This window comes from Grampus griseus (genome assembly GCF_964374135.1).
Source record: "Grampus griseus genome assembly, chromosome: 9".
In the NCBI taxonomy this organism is placed as follows: domain Eukaryota; kingdom Metazoa; phylum Chordata; class Mammalia; order Artiodactyla; family Delphinidae; genus Grampus; species Grampus griseus.
Genome location: NC_139003.1, coordinates 103,024,089 through 103,041,057, shown reverse-complemented (window position 1 = coordinate 103,041,057; position 16,969 = coordinate 103,024,089). Strand labels below are relative to the sequence as shown.

At 46.6% G+C, this 16,969-nt stretch overlaps 1 protein-coding gene across 1 annotated transcript in view; it reads right to left on the bottom strand.

Annotated features, from left to right (window-relative positions):
- The window catches only part of DDC (dopa decarboxylase), a 76,047-nt gene that overhangs the window by 34,745 nt on the left and 24,333 nt on the right, over positions 1–16,969 (bottom strand). Inside the window, exons 5-6 of the mRNA XM_082661882.1 lie at positions 9,024–9,158; positions 7,065–7,208 (exon numbers count right to left, since the gene is read on the bottom strand). Of these exons, the coding sequence (XP_082518008.1) occupies positions 7,065–7,208; positions 9,024–9,158 (279 nt within the window). The remainder of the gene's footprint in view (positions 1–7,064; positions 7,209–9,023; positions 9,159–16,969) is intronic.

Genomic DNA, 16,969 nt, shown 5'->3' with positions numbered 1-16,969 from the left:
TCAAATCTGCCCAACGTACCCCTGATCTGAGCGGCGGGTTTTGACTTTGAAGGGGCTGCAGCCTCTTTGCGAAATCATGAAGGAGGTGGTCAGAGCTTGTGGGCTCCGAGTGGCTGGTTTGCTTAGGAAAGCCTCACTTGCCTTTCAGACCTCCGGAAACTGGCTAGACCTCCAGGGTCAGCAAGCTCCCTAAGACATCGAGGCATTCAGGGTCCACAACTCAGGGTCGGGCACTGAGTTACGCATGTGCAGAATGATGACCAGCACGCGTTCGTTTCAATGGGAGTAAGAGAGCCACATGGCAAAGCTCAAGCTACCCTCCTGCCCGACCCAGGCGGCCTTCTCTCTGCAGCTTCACAGACCCTTGCCTGCCCCTTTAAGATAACAACCAGCTGCATCTCCTCCTGCATCCTATGATGTTTCACATCTCTGTGCCTTACAGTACTGTTTTCTCTCACAAGACAGGCACGTGCCCGCACGTCCTCCAGGACACTGGCCTTATGTGTTACCTCTTAGCAAAGGCTTCACTGACACCCACTACATAACTCATTGTACCCTCTACCCCTTGTCCACATGCACAGAGTCCTCATCAGATAAGATCAAGTATACATCTGTCTCCCTCCAGGAACATTGCAGGAGGAAAGGGCCACGCCTCTCCACAGATGCCCAGGGCTGGTACAGGAAGTGCTCTAAGGAAACAGGCACGTTACGCAGGTCAGACTATGAGTTCTGATGAGCTGTGAAACCCTCTGCTCTGAATCACAGGACTTCGAACACAGCTCACATTTACCTTGGCGCAAACGACTGTTCCCTTAATGCCTCCACTTTAGCAAATAAGATCCTTGAGGCCCACCCCCCTTAATCTCAGCACCCACAGGCCCCGTACGTGGAGGGTGTTCATTTGTCAAACAAGTGAATGACTTAGTGAATGAACATGGAATTGTTGCCTGTTCCATCACGAGCAGCTTTGAAATGCAATCAGTGGAAGTATCTGGCACCTGCTGCTCCTAAGGCCATGCACTTGTCACCTTTTGCATGAGAGAGCCCACCATGGAGATCGTAAAATGTAGTCGATGGACGTGCAGATGCCTCTTAAAGGACACACACGGAATGTTCCAGCAGAGGTCTTGGCCACCCTGAAGAGCTCACAAATGATGCTTATTTCAAAGTCCTCATAAACACAGAGGCACAGAGTAGCAGCCAAAGTGGAACACGGCACTACCTCTGAAGCCCCACCGCAAGATGACGAGAGTGTGGACAAGAATGTCACCTGCCACATCAGTAAACAAAGGATGTTGTGGCCATCACGCCATCAGCACTGCAGCCTCCCGCAGCTGTGCACCCTAAAGGAATTCAGGATGGAGGAAAGCCTAGATAGTCAAGGTGCATATTGCACTGAGCCCAGACCCTTGTATGCATCTTCCCATACATAGAAAAGCGCTAAATTCAAAACCAGATGTTTAAAGTACAGTCGATACAATCTCTTCTAGAAAAATAGAAGAGGAGGGAACCACTTCTCCAGTCTTTTCATGAAGCCAGTGTTACCCTAACATCAAAACCAGAACAAGACTATAAAAAAGGAAAGCTACAAACCAGTATTACTCATGACCAGAGAAGCAAAAATCCTAAAAATATTAGTAACTGGAATCCAGCAATATACAAAAGGAATTACACGCTATGAACAAGTGAGATTTATTCCAAGAATGCAAGGCTGGTTTAATATTTGACATTCAATGTAACCCGCCTTGCTAACAGACTAAAGAAGAACACCACATGACCACATCAATCAATGTAGAAAAATCATCTGACAAAATTCAACACGAATTTACGATAAAAATTCTCAGAACTCTAGGAATAGAGAAAAACTTTCTTAACCTGGCAATGAACACCTACCAAAACCTAAAGATAACATCTTACTTAATGGTGAAAAACTAAATACATTTCACTTAACATTGGGAACAAGGTAAGAATGCCCAGTCTCGTCACTGCTATACAAATAGTACTGGAAGTTCTATCCAGTGCAAAAAGGCAAGAAGAAGAAGTAAAAGGCATACAGTTCATAAAGGAAGAAGTAAAACTGTACCTATTTGCATATAGCATGATTATCTAGATAGAAAACCCCCAAGAAATCCATTAAAAAAAAAACCCTCTTAGTTTAGCAGGGTTACAGGATACAAGATCAACATACAAAAATTAATTCTATTTCTATAAGCTACAACAAACACATGGACATCAAAATTAAACATTCAATACCATTTACAGTTGTTCAAAAATAATAATTCTGTAGGTATAAATCTAGCAAAACATGTACAGTCTTATATGATGAAAGAAATTAAAGGAGATTTAAATAAACAAAGAGATATATCATGTTCATGGCTTGAAAGACAACATAGTAAAGATTTAAATTACCATATAGGGCAAAGGGAAAGTCTCAAGAGACATTTTAAAAATATTTTTAACTCAATGAAAATGAAAATACAACTTATCAAAATTTGTGGAATGCAGTGAAAATAATGCTTAGAGGGAAATTTATAGCATGAAATGCATACATATACTAGAGAAGAAAGGAAATTTTAAATCCATAATGTAAGCTTCCACCTTAGGAAACTAGAAAACAAAGAGCAATTTAAGTCCAAAGAAACTAAAAGAAAAGAAGTAATAAGAATTAGAGTAGACATCAGTGAAATTAGGAACAGAAAATCAATAGAGAGAATCAACGGAACCAAATGCCGGTACTTTGAAAACATTGATAAAATTGATAAACATCTAACTAGGTTAACTAAGAAAAAAGAGAGGACACAAATTACTAACATTAGAAATAAAAGAAGGACCATCACTACTGATCCCATGGATGGTAAAAGGGTAGTACAAGAATATTATGAGTAACTTTATGCCCACAAATTGGAAAACCTGAATGAAATGGATCAATTGCTTGAAAGATGTAATCTACAAAAACTCACATAAAGAAAAATAGATCCTCTCAATAGGCCTATACCATGGCTTGAACATTTCTGTTCCCCCCTCACCTCCGCAAAACCCTTGAAACCAGAGTTGTTTGTATTAGGAGGCTGGGCCTTTGGCAGGTGCTTAGGCCATGAGGGTGGGGCCCTTGAGAACAGGATTGGTGCTCCTGTAAAAGACACCACACAGAGCTCCCTTGCCCCTTCTTCCATGTAAGGACATGGCAAGAAGTCAGCTGTCTGCACCCAGGAGAGGGTCCTCACCAGAGCCCACCCTGGCACCCTGATCTCAGACTTCCTTCCTCCAGAACTGTGGGAAATAAATTTCTGTTGTTCATAAGGCGCCTAGTCTGTGGTACTTTATTATAGCAGCCTGAACAGACTAAGATGGCCTGTATCTATTAAAGAAATAAAGCCAGTAAATTAATAGCCTTCCATAACAGAAAGCATCAGGCCCAGTTTTGTTCACTGGTAAAATCTACCAAATATTTAAGAAAGGAATTAAACTAGATATAGAAAACAAACTAGGGCTTCCCTGGTGGCGCAGTGGTTAAGAATCCGCCTGCCAATGCAGGGGACCTGGGTTCGAGCCCTGGTCCGGGAAGATCCCACATGCCGCGGAGCAACTAAGCCCGTGCGCCACAGCTACTGAGCCTGCACTCTAGAGCCCGCGAGCCACAACTACTGAGCCCGCGTGCCACAACTACTGAAGCCCGCACGCCTAGAGCCCGTGCTCCGCAACAAGAGAAGCTGCCGCAATGAGAAGCCCGTGGCACCGCAACAAAGAGTAGCCCCCACTAGCGGCAACTAGAGAAAGCCCGCATGCAGCAACGAAGATCCAATGCAGCCCAAAATAAATAAATTAATTAATTTTAAACAAGCTAGTGGTTACCAGTGGGGAGAGGGAAGGGGGAGGGGCAGGATAGGGGTACGGTATTAAGAGATAAAAACTACTGTGTATAAAATAGATAAGCAACAAGGATATATTGTACACAGGGAATTATACCCATTATATGGTAATAAATTTTAATGGAATATAACCCGTAAAAATGCTGAATCACTATGTTGTACAACTGAAACTAATATAATACTGTAACTCAGCTATATTTCAGTTAAAAAAAAGAAATTAAACAAATTCTCTACAGTCTCTTCCAGAAAATTGAAGAAAAGGGAATGTTCCCTAACTCATTCTGTGAGGCCAGCCTTACTCTAGTTCCAAAATCAGATAAAGACATTACAAGAAAGAACTGTAGACAAATATCTCATGGATATAGATGTGAAAATTCTCAACAAAATATTAGCAAATTGAATTCAATAATATATAAAAAATAATAACCAGGTGGGATTTATTCTAGGTAAGCATGGCTGATTCAGCATTGAAAATCAATTAATATGACCTATCATATCAAAAGGCTAAACAAGAAAAAAATCACACAATCATATCAATAGATACAGAAAAAGTATTTAACAAAATCCAGCATCCATTTATAATAAAAAATTCTTAGCGAATTTAGGATTAGAGTGGAATTTCCTCAACTTGATAAAGAACATCTATTAAAAACCTGAGAGCACACTTAACAGTGAGAAACTACAGGATTTCCTGGTAAGATCAGAAACGAGGCAAGGATATTTGCTTTCACCACTCCTATTCAACACGATGCTGGGAATTCTACCTATAACAATAAGACAAGAAAAGGGACTAAAAGATATACAGATTGGGAGGGAAAAATGAAACTACCTTGGTTTGAAGATGACATGATTGTCTATATAGATACCCTACCCCCTCACCCCCAAAAAAAACCCCAAATCAAAATCAAACCCAAAACCTCCTGAAACTAATAAGCAATTATAAGAAGATACAGAGTAAAGGATAATATACAAAAGTCAATTGCTTTCTTATATTCCAACAATGAAAAATTTGCGTTTGAAATTAGAAACACAATACCATATACATTAACACCAAACTAGAGAGAGAGAGAGAGACAGAGAGAGAGAAATGCTTAGGTAAAAATCTAACAAAATATGTATAAGATCTATATGAGGAAAACTATAAAATTCTGAGGAGAGAAGTAAAAAAAAATCTAAATAAATGGACAAATATTCTATGTACATGGATAGGAAGATTCAGTATTGTCAAGATTTTGGTACTTCCTAACTTGATCTCTAAACGTCCATTCAAAATTCCAGCCAATCATGTTATGGCTATTGACAAACCAAGTCTAAAGTTTATAAAGAGAAGCAAAAGACCCAGAACATCCAACACAATATATATGTATATATTTTGCCACGCGGCTTGCGGGATCTTAGTTCCCCAACCAGGGATTGAACCGGGCCCTGGGCCCTGGCAGTGAAATTTCCGAGTTCTAACCACTGGACCACCAGGGAATTCCCTACCCAACGCAGCACTGAGGGAGAAGAACAAAGTCAGAGGGCTGACGCCACCCGACTTCAAGTCTTACTCTAAAGCTACTGCAATTCAAGGCAGTGTAAAATTTCAGAAAGAATAGACCAACAGATCAATGGAACAGAATAGAGAGCCCAGAAATAGACACACACAAATATGGTCACCTGATCTTTGACAAAGGAGCAAAGGCAATTTAATGGGGAGAGGATAGTCTTTTCAACAATGGTACTAGAACAACTGGACATCTACATGCAAAAAAAAAATGGATTTGGACACAGACATTACACCTTTTACAGAAACCAGAGCAAAATGGATCAGAGACCTAAATGTAAAACTATAAAACTCCTAGAAGATAACACTGGAGAAGATCTAGAACATCTTGGGTTTTGTGATGAGTTTTTAGGTACCAATGACATATTCCATGAAAATAAAATTGATGAGATGGACTTCATTAAAAATAAAAACTTATTCTTTGTGATAGATACTTCAGAGAATGAAAGGACAGGTCACTGACTTGGAAAAAAACATTTGCAAATCATACCTTTTGATAAAGCACTGGTGTCCAAAATATACAAAGAAATCTTAAAGCTCAACAATCTGAATCTTGTTGATGTCCCTACAATTACTTGTTTATGCTCCTGATTCCTCTGGGAAGTCCTCGAATCAGGATCAAATTGTGTATTAAAATCATACCCTCTGTGCCTCTCCCAGCCTACATGGTAGATATTCAATAAAGGGCGCTAAATTTGGATCGCTCATAACAATTTTTTGGATAAAAAAGCTTGTCTCAAAGATTAACTCTTAAAAAGTAGTGGAAGTTATTACTACATGGCCCCTAGAGTCTGTTGAACCTAGATTGCTCTACAACTAGGAAATACGCAGATACTGACAGGTGTGCCTCAGAGCATGGAATCCTGGGTACACAGGAGAATCTGGAAGTTGCTGTGAAGCGTCTCCAATGCCTGGTCCCATCCCCAGAGAGGCTGGAGCAGGGTCTGGGCATCAGCATTCTTTATAGCTCCCCAGATGACCCCAAAGTAGAGCCAGATGACCTCACGGGGTTAGTGCCACAATCACAGCCTTTCAGCTGCCATCACACCTGACGTCCCAGTCCAGACACCGGCTGATGCCAAGATCACACCAGGCTTGACAGCTCCCAGCCTCCAGTTGTAACAGCAACTGTTTCTTCCCCACTGGAAAAAGCCCATCCGTGCACAAGAAAACTAGCTGCTATTTGGCTAGTTAGATATTTTAATTATATCCTATTTATCTGTATTTTAATTAGTCACTGCTTGCTTGCAATACACCTCTCGCAAATGACGCCTCTTAGCATCTACTGAGGACACCAATCTAGGTGGAAAGTGTGTTTTATTTTTAATTCGGCTCACTCGGATGTCCGTCATGCATCCACCATGTCAAGGGGCCACCCTACGGTGTCATTTTTAACAGGAAGCAGAAGCAAGACTTCTCGGCTTCACAGCATCCTGCAGGCTGGGTTCTCTGGTGTTACTCGTTTCTGAGATCCACACAAGTGGAAGGAAAAATAAATGGAGTTTTGCTCCAGCCACCCTCAAGGAGAGGCGGGCTGACCTGAGCACCACCTGGCGTGTGACCACCGCGGCAGCCTGGAAAGTGGCCCTGTCACCGCGGGCCCACCCCCTGCAGGGCCCAGACACCCCCGTGGAGCCACACAAACTTACGAAGAATGGAATCAGGCCCTCGGCCTTGTCTCTCTCCAGGGCCTCCTGCAGGGCAGAAGCTCGCATGGCAAACTTGCCATCGGAAGGGATCGCTTTTAATTTCACTCCACCAATCAAGCCGGCTCTTTCCACGGAGGAGTGCGCCTGCAAGAGAGCGCAGGGGTAGAGTCTGCAGCAGCTCACAGCCCTCCTGCCCCCCACCTTCCGGCCTGGAGCTGTTTCAGGTCCTGAGGAATCTGCTTCCCAGTTTAATGATTCAGACACTTAGAGCGAGAAGTGCCCGGCAGTACTGGGGGTGTTTTCATCCATTGGTTTGAATTCTAGTGAAGCAGGGAACGCCCATTTGAAAGCCTAGTTGGGATAATGACACGTGATGGTGTGTCCTTAATAAGGGCACTCAGTAAGCTCCGGTTCCTACTCTTTCCCTCCGAGGCTCTAAAATCGTCTGTGAAACGTAAGACAATTCTCGGAAGTAGCTCTCCTCGCGGTTTGTGTGTCCTCTCTAACCTCAGGTGAGGAGTGAGGTGATCAGGTTATTAATTTACAACCAGCACCTTGACCCCGTGCTCCCGGGGGCTAAGGCTCTCCTGAAGTGTAGGTTCCATTCAGGAGGAGGTGACAGGCGGTGACTGTCTCAGAGGCCACATCCTTGCTTTTGCTCCCTTGCTGCCCATTCTGCTTCCCTAACTCCTACAGGACTCCCCAGAAAGCACCACTGAATAAACAGTGAACCCCTAAAGCCTCACATAAGGTCCCGCTCCTGGGGAACCTGCCTGAGAGCTGAGGAAGAATTGCGTCCTAGAGCCCATGGCCGTCCGGTGGATGTAAGGAACCCACCCGACTGCCGTCACCTAGGATGGTACTAGCCATGCACCATCCTTGGGAGAATCTAGAAGCAGCACAAATCACTTCTGTAGGGCGAAATTCCCTCATGGAAACCCTATTGGGAAAGGCTACACCCTAACGTTCATAGCAACTTATCTCAGCCTAGATTCACTGAACACCTACACGTGCATTTTCTTCAAGTCTCCTCGTGTCTTTCTGGGAAACCAGGGAGATAGAAATAGAAGTGAGTAGTTTTCTTGATGTGCAGGGAGCTCTAGCGCCTAGAGCTAGGACACACACAGAGACAGTACTCCTGATTAAGCATCAAAATATAGGTGCTGTGTTGATTTCAGGCTACACGTACTTATTAACTAGAACAAAGTTGTCACAGTTGAAATGCCTGCCTTAAGAAATTCCTTACAAATATTATGTCAGCAGAGCTAAATCAGCTATTCCTTGTGGAACCAAATCCTTCAGTGGTACCACTTTTCAGTGCCCCCTTGCTACACTTTCACTCATGGGGCTACTGCTCAATGCTCTTGCCTCCTGTTCCTTCTCACACGATTCGGTTTTGTTTTTGTTTTTAACCGTTTTGAAGCGGGCTGGTCACTGGAATTGACCACATGCTCGATGCCCCTATTTGCAGAGTTCTCGAAACCTTACAAAGCACCGCTGTGCCCTTCATCTTAGTTTAGCCACCAGCTGGTAGAGCAGCATTATCAGGGGACAGGCGCTTTGGGCCCTGTTTGATAGTTAAAAATAACGGCTCAGAGAATTGGCGCGATGAGCCTGAGGTCACAGAATTTGAAACAGCAGAGCTGGGATGCGAGCCCAGGTCTCTGAGCCCACGTCCCACGTGAGTCTCCACAGCCCCGCTCTGAAGGCAGCCAGATGACCTCAACACGAGCAGGTGCAAGTGGGGTCACGGTGACCTCATGGTCCATTTATTTTCTTTTCAACTTGATCTACTAAGTTCCCACCTGCAGCCCACACCTTGTCTTCAGCATAGGTCTCCCTGGGGAGCTGTTCCTGGATTGGAAATGATGCTGCACAGCTTGGTTGGGTTTTGACTCGCTACCACACCAATCATTCTGCCTTGTGAGGCTCCATGGGGCTCCGGGCAGCCACACCCACCTGGTCAGATGCGTAGGCCACCAGCTTCTCCATGATGGCGGCCTGTGTCAGCCCCGGGGAGGCAGCCTGCAGGCGTCGTGTCGCTTTGGTCCGAGCGGCCAGCAGGGCCACCAGGGTGGCTTCACTGGCACTTCCCTAAATCAAAGAAAAGGTCGAAATGGGCTTCCAAGTACAGCCAGGGAATCATCTTAAACTTGGGAGATGCAATTTGGGGTCCCCATATTTTCTTAAAAGATGCATCTCAAATTGCCAAGTTCACTCTCCTTTCAGCGGGAAAAGGCTGCACACCTGTGACTGCCACTGCAGCTCTTATTATCAATTCAACGTTGCTCTGTCTGTTTTTCATAAGATAACCTCCCGCATGTCTGAGCACTCAGCACGTACCAGGCATCACCGGGCCCACTTCACAGGCACTTTCCCGCGGACGCCTCCTGGTCTACCCAGGAGGTGCTGGCCCATTTCCCCGGGAAGAGGAGGAGATGGGGCCCAGGGCACAGCTCTCAGCCCAGCTCTGTGTGCACAGCAACGTGGACAGATAAAGCTGTATGTTTCTATAAATGGGATTCCTCTTCTTTGAGACTCAAAAATTGCCTTGCAGGATTTTCCTCAGTCACTGATGGTACAGGTTGAAGTGTGTCCCCCAAAATTTCATACATTGAAGCCCTAACTCCTAGTACCTCAGGACATGACCATATTTGGAGACAAGACCTGTAAAGGGGTCACTAAGTTAGAGGGTCCCTGATCCAGCCTGGCTGATGTCCTTGTAAGAAGAGGAGCTGAGGACGTGCACACACACACACACACACACGCACGCACGCACGCACACACGCATGCAGGAGAGGCCACATGAGGCCACAGGGAGGAGATGCCCGCCTGCCAGCCAAGGGCAGAGGCCTCCGGGAAATCAGCCCTGTTGCCACCTCGACCTCAGACGTCCAGCCTCCGGACTGTGAGACAATCAATGTCTGTTGTTTAAGCTGCCCCGTCTGTGGTTGTGTGTTGTGGTAGCCTTAGCAAGCTAACACAACGAATGTCGACAACTTATTTTGGCGAAGTAGTCAAGAAGGATGCAAAATTCACTCTTCTGAGGGTGGGGGGAGGTGAAAGAGAATATGGATTCAACACCCATCGTGTTAGCCCAGCTAATTTGCAAAATAATCCCATTTCTAAATTTTATCATCTTAGGGTGGGAAACTAAGCCCAGAGAGGGTAACTTGCCCCAGATCAGCAGCTGGGGAGTGGCATGGTTAGGAGTGAGCCCACATCTGCCTGGTGGGAACCTCCCCACATTTATAATCAACTTTCCTGTTCCCCCTGCTCTTGATCACAGAATCTTAGTAAATCCTGGAAGAAACCAGGAGCTGAACAGTATTACCATTAGAAAGAAAAAATTTTAAAGGTAGAGTTTTGTTGACTATGAGAAGGTTTATAAGATTTTAGGGGAGGGGGACAGAGATAAGATGGTGGTGTGGGAAGACACAGAGTTCACGTCTCCCCACAGCTAGGGTGGATGCTGGTGGGGGACCTCGACACCCACGGAGATGGGCAGAACCCCCAAGGGAACCAGTAGCACGTGGGGGGAGTGAGGAGGGAGGAGAAGCGGAGGCTGGACAGGACCAGTGCCCCTGAGGGGTGGCTGAGGGGGGGAGGGGTTCCCATGCCTGGAGGGACCCTTGCAGGGGCTCAGATCAGGGGGGAGTGCACCCAACTTTTTCCCTGCCCAATCGGTCGGGGAAGTCTGCCTGGCTCTCGGACCAGGTCCTACGCCCTCAGAGGTCCCCTCCGGGCTGGGTTGGTCCTGGGGACGTAGGAGGGAGGCCAGAGAGAACAGGAGAGGCAGGCGGGAGGGTCCCACCAGGAGAGGAGCGGAGGGCGTTTGCTCCGCCCACTCGGACTCAGGGAGCCTGCTGAGCTCCCAGGCTGCTGCCCCGCCCTCCAAAGCCCCCTCCAGGCCATGTGGGTCCCGGGGGCATAGGAGGGAGGCCAGGAAGATCAGGAGAGGCAGGTGGGAGGGGCCCTCCAGGACCGGAGGAGCAGAAGAGGAGTGGAGGGTGATTGCCATGTCCACTCGAACCCAGGAAGCCTGCTGGGCTCCCAGGTGGGGTCCCCCGCCCTCTGAGAACAGAGGCTGGAGGCACGTCTGAGCCCCTTCTGTTCTGTTGAGCCTAAGCCCCCATCCCCCCGGCCTTTTCCAGCCCTGTGGGTCCTAAGCATAGGCCCCGCCCACAGCCCAAACCTCGCCCTTGCTTTGGCCCCGCCCTCCACAGCCAAGGCCTTTTCCACCTTTTATTCTCCTCTTTTTTACTATTGTGGTTCTGTTTTAGCTTCAGTTGTTTCATCTATATTTTTAATTTTTTCTAACATACCTGTTAGTTTCCTAGTCTAATTTTATTTTTTACTTTGTTATCATTCTCCTCTCTCTCTCTTTTTTTCTTTTGGCCACCCTTACACAGCTTGTGGGATCTTGGTTCACAAGCCAGGGGTCGGGCTGAAGCTCCTGCGGTGGGAGCTCCGAGTCCAAACCACTGGACTAAAAGGGAACGTCAGACCCCAGGAAATATTCATCAGAGTGAGGTCTCCAGGAGGTCCTCATCTCAGCACCAAGACACAGCTCCACCCAACAGCCTACAAAATTCAGTGTTGGAAGCCTCAGGCCAAACAACCAGTAAGATAGGAACACTCCCCCACTCATTAAAAAAAAAGGGAAAAAAAATGAGACAGCAAAAAAATATGTCACAGAGGAAGGAGCAAGGTAAAAACCTACAAGACCACAAAAATGAAGAGGAGATAGGCAATCCACCTGAAAAAGAATTCAGAGTAATGATAGTAAAGATGACCCATGGGCTTCCCTGGTGGCGCAGTGGTTGAGAGTCCGCCTGCCGATGCAGGGCACATGGGTTCGTGCCCCGGTCCAGGAGGATCCCACATGCCGCGGAGCGGCTGGGCCCGTGAGCCGTGGTCACTGGGCCTGCATGTCCGGCGCCTGTGCTCCGCAGTGGGAGAGGCCACAGCAGTGAGAGGCCCGCGTACAGCAAATAAATAAATTAATAATTTAAAAAAAAGCAAAGAAACTGTGATTTTATATATATATATATTAATATATATTTTTCAGCCTTAACAAAAAAAGGGGAAACCTTGTCATGGATAAACCTGGAACATGGATAAACCTAGAGGGCATTACGCTAAGTGAAATAAGCTAGACAGAGCAAAACAAATACCACATGGTATCACATATATGTGGAATTAAAAAATATTAAAAAAAATATTAACAGGGATAGTTATAGCTAAAAGGGTCATTACACACTTCTAAAGGAAGTTTCACTAAATGTAGTCAGCATTAAGGAGATGTGTTGACAAGAAGAATTGAAAATAAAACTCGAAACAAACAAACAAAAAATTGCCCAGTGAAATAATCGTCAGTCCAGCATCCATAAGTGTCATGGCTTGGAGACCGGGACAGGAGAACGAGCCGATCTCCAGGCCTCTGTGGGAAGCAGATCTGGGCCGAGGTAGGGGCAGGGGCAGTCTTGCTCCGAGGACAGTAATGATACCTTTGCTTTCCTGCCTCAGACAAAGGTTGCCATGGCAAAGCCGCTAGGAGGCAGAAAGAAACACGGTGAGCGCGGCCGCTCGGCTGTGAACGCTGGGAGCAGAAATGTCCTTTCATCTTCTGGGTTTTCAAGTGTCACCCCATACACGGCGGGAAATGGGCTTTTCTTCCATGAGAGCTTTCAAACCCAATTAAGAGACCATTTTCATGGCCCCGTTTGTCCAGATCAAAGGATGATTTGCCGTTTGATGCAGACGCCCGTCACGGTGCCGACGCCCAGCAGCTGTGATTACGCCTCTGAGGGGCTCCCCCCGCATCCCCGCATCCGGGCCCCCCGTCTGTCAGCAGGCTCAGGCGCTCCAGGACCTCGCAAATTACAGACAATCAGCCTTGTCAGTGGGAAGGGCGGGATTCCTGCCTCATACTGGGTGGGTGGGCTCCAAGGGGGACTCAATTGAATCCTGGGCTGAGTGATGTCAGAATTATTCCTATAACCAAATGCCAGGGCTTCTGCTGTTTCTGGAAAACGGGATTGTCTTTCAAAGAAGAGGTAATTTAAAGATGGAGCCCATGGCAGCATGCCCACCTCTGCACACTCACCCAAGCAAAGGGTCAGGGACAGGCTGGTGGAACACTCGTGGGTCCAGCTCACATGTGCCCCAGCCTTGCCTCTAAATAGCTCCTGCCCTTGGGTCCCATGCGTGACGTTCCTGGGCCTCGGTTTCCTCATCTATGAAAAAGGTTGTTGATAATCCAATCAAGCCTGATAAATATTTGGAGGTTGAAAAATGAGCACATTAAACACAAGAAATAAAACTAAAACACAGGCTAGCTCAGAGTGGGTGTGCAATACAAAGTGGCTATTACTATAATACACACGCCTTGATTGACAGGGTAGTTGTTAAGGTTTTTGAGAAGTATCAAACTAGAGGAATCAGCTTGGGCTGCTGAAAAGGATTGAATGTGAAATTATTTTAGTTATAATCTCCAGTGACCCAGAAAAACTTCTTTGTTTGGTTTTGATTTTTGGTGGAGCATGTGTGGTGAATATGGACTCAACCAGGGGAGCCCCAGCAGAAAGCTGAGGATCTCCTTAGGAGATTGTTAACCTTCATCCTAAAGGGTGTCCTTTGAAATATGATTTACAAGAGTGAAAGATGTGACACAATGTATATACTGCATCTCCTATTTATATAAATTGTGACACATCATAGAAAATCATGCAATAATAATATTCTCAGAGACTATTTAAACAATGGGAAATGCTCACAATAAAATAGTAAGGAAAACACCACACAGAAAATCTGTATGATGTGTTGCATTATCCCAGTTTTGTTTATATTATGTACACATATATGTACACACACACACACAAACACATCGGTATTAAAATGACGCTGGGAGGAAGCTGCCCCTAAATGTTTCCGCATCTCTTCCCTTTTTCTAATGGATGTCTAGTTTTCATAGGTAGAAAGGGGATGACACTCTTAAGTGGAATAACGGAACCAAAATTGACATCGAAGGCAATCAATTGGCAGTGTGGAAAATGGAGACGATGATGTGGAAAAAACCGTGGGAAAGTCCCCAAAAAACACATAAGAGAAAATGACAAAAAAAAAAAAAAAAAGAAAATGACAAAAGAAAGTTAGAAATTATGGAAGAGGTACCCAATCCGTGGAAAATGGAAGCTCCTGAAAAACAGTGAAGTGGCCCAGAGGCAATGACTAAAATGTCCCCAGGTGAGGGAAGAGCTGAGTCTCGGATTAATAGGGCTTCCCAGGTGCTGGGGGTTGGGGTCAAGATGAACAGCACAAATGGAAAAAGTAGATCTTGGCAAAATGTGTGGAATTACAAAGAAAAAGTAAGTTTACTGCAAGGGTCCATGTTGTCATGAACTATCAGATCACCCCCAGGCCCGGAACTGAGTCGAATAGAATTCAACACCAAGAACCCCATCGCAGCCCCTCTCTTGCTCTTACTATGGCCACTTTCTGTTCTGCCCACAGCCGGGCTCCGCTCTCCATTGGCAGTGGAGCCCCAGAGCATCAGGACCCATGTGCTGGGGACTGGAACACCTCCCCACTGCAAGGTGAGATGCAGCTGACTGATGGGGGGCGGGTGGGGGGTGGTGGAAGGGGGCCATGTACAGCAGTCCCCTCCCTAAAGCTGGAAGCAGCTGAGAACTCAAATCTTTGTGTGTGGTTTTTCCAAGGTTGCCCAGGTTGCATCACCTCTGACCAGCAGAAAACTGTCCAGGGTGGCTGAAATGTTTGCAGTTGTGAGAAAAATCATCGTTGCCGCTACGTCTAAGTCCCGTTCACAGCATCGCAGGGAAACTTTGCTTACCCATGGCTGATGCTTCATTCTCATCAGCCCCACTCAGAATCGCTGCTGTAGGAGGGAAAGTGCTGTAACCAAAGAGGTGAGGTAGGAGGGGGCAGAGAGAGTGGGGCTGATTCATATGGGGTGACACAGCAGTTATCCTCTCATCAGTCCTACTGATAAACGGGTCGGTGACGCTCTCAAGCGTAATCATTACGCAAGAGCATCTGTGCCTGATCTTCCCAGCACCACCTGGAGCCGGCAGAAACCACCGGGCCCCCGTCGATCTGACAGAGGGAGAATTCTTCTCCGGCTTCAGCGAGGACCGTGCAGCAGGCCCATTTGCCCTGTTTTTCCTAGAGAATCTGCCAATATCATCATCATAAACATCTTCGAAACCATCCTAATCCTGGGAGCATTCCATAATCCCTACATGCCAGAATGACACACAGCCAACTTCATCATCAAAACCCTCCTCCTGACCATCGCTTTTATGAATCCGAGCATGCTAGCCAGGACTCCAACTGAACCAACCTATATCATACCCCTTATGAAGAGCCTGTCTGCCACTAACACCTGCCCTGTGCTGACGTGTCTCACTACCTACCCGTCAACACCTCAGGCATCCCACCATAAACATAAGAGATCTGACAAAAGAGTTACTTTGAGAGAGTAAAGAGGCCGTGGGTCACAGCCCAAGGCTTATTTATCAAAGTGCATGTCAGCATCTCTGCATCAGAATCACCTGACATGCAGGTTAGAATGCTAATTCCTGGGCCCGCCTAAGACTTGTTGAATCTGAATCTGTGAGGGTAGAGGAAGACTCCCTCCCTGAGCCTGAGCCTGTGTTTGGGAGAATAAGGCCTCCCAAAGAGGTCATGCTTTCATCCTGGAAGCTGCGACTCTCTACCTGACAAGGAAGAGGGACCTTGCCAATGTGATTAATTTAAGAACCTTGACAGGAGGGGAGGGGGGATTATTTTAGATCATCTGCATGGACCTGATCTAATCTCATGCATCCTGAAACATGAAGAACCTTTCTCATCTGTGGTCAGAGGGAGAGGTGGACATGAAAGAAGGGTCAGAGAGCTGCAACACAGCCACCTTGAAGACGGAGGAGGCGCCATGGTCCAGGAATGCGGGAAACTTCTAGAAACTAGAAAAGACAAGGACAGAACCTCCAAGCTGTCAACCCTGATTGTAGCCCAGTAAGATCCACCTTAGACTCCCGACCTACAGAACTGTAAGATAATAGGTTTGTCAGAAAACAAACACATGGGAGTTTAAAAACCCTGGTCGGCTGAGCAGCCTCGGGCCTGGAGGCTGGGGCTCGCATCCTGTCACATTTGGCCACTCCGGCAGGTGACCTCACACTGAGGCATCCGGGCCTCAGTTCTCATCGTTGAGTGGACAGAATCACAACTGCCATGACAGATTCTTAGAGAGAAGACGGTGTCTGGAAAAGGAAATTCCCTCTTCTCCAAAGTAAAGGTTGCTTTCCCTGGGAGGAGCATCCCTCTTCCCTACTAGAAAGGAAGAAAGCCAAGAACTCCAAGTTTTCTTAGTGGCGTTTGTGCCGCAGGTGTTCCACTGTGACTGTCATTGTGCGCGTCCTGTCCCCGATGGGCCCTCTGGCACGTAGTTGCGCTCAAAGGTACATGTCAGGTGAAGAATGAATTAAATCAGCGCATAGAAAAGGCAGCCTCTTTAGGTGAACGGTGGGTTCCCATAGGTGCAGCCGTTTCTAGTGGCCTCTGCCACTGAGGATGGCCCTGAGTGGCGGTCACACGGGTGTAGGCTCAAACCCTGGCTCTAGAACTTACCAGCTGGGAACCAATGGGCAAGTTCCCTGACTGCTCTGAGCCTCAGTTTCCTCACCTGTAAAATGGGAATCTTCAAATGGCCCCTAATCATAGCGTTGTGAGAACTGAGTCCAGGCCTGGGAAGCGCTCCAGCACATTGGCGGCCAATGGGGAACCACGCAAATCTCCACTGTTGTTTTTTGCTTGTTTGTTTGTTTGTCTTTTTGCGGTACGCAGGCCTCTCACTGCTGTGGCCTCTCGCGTTGCGGAGC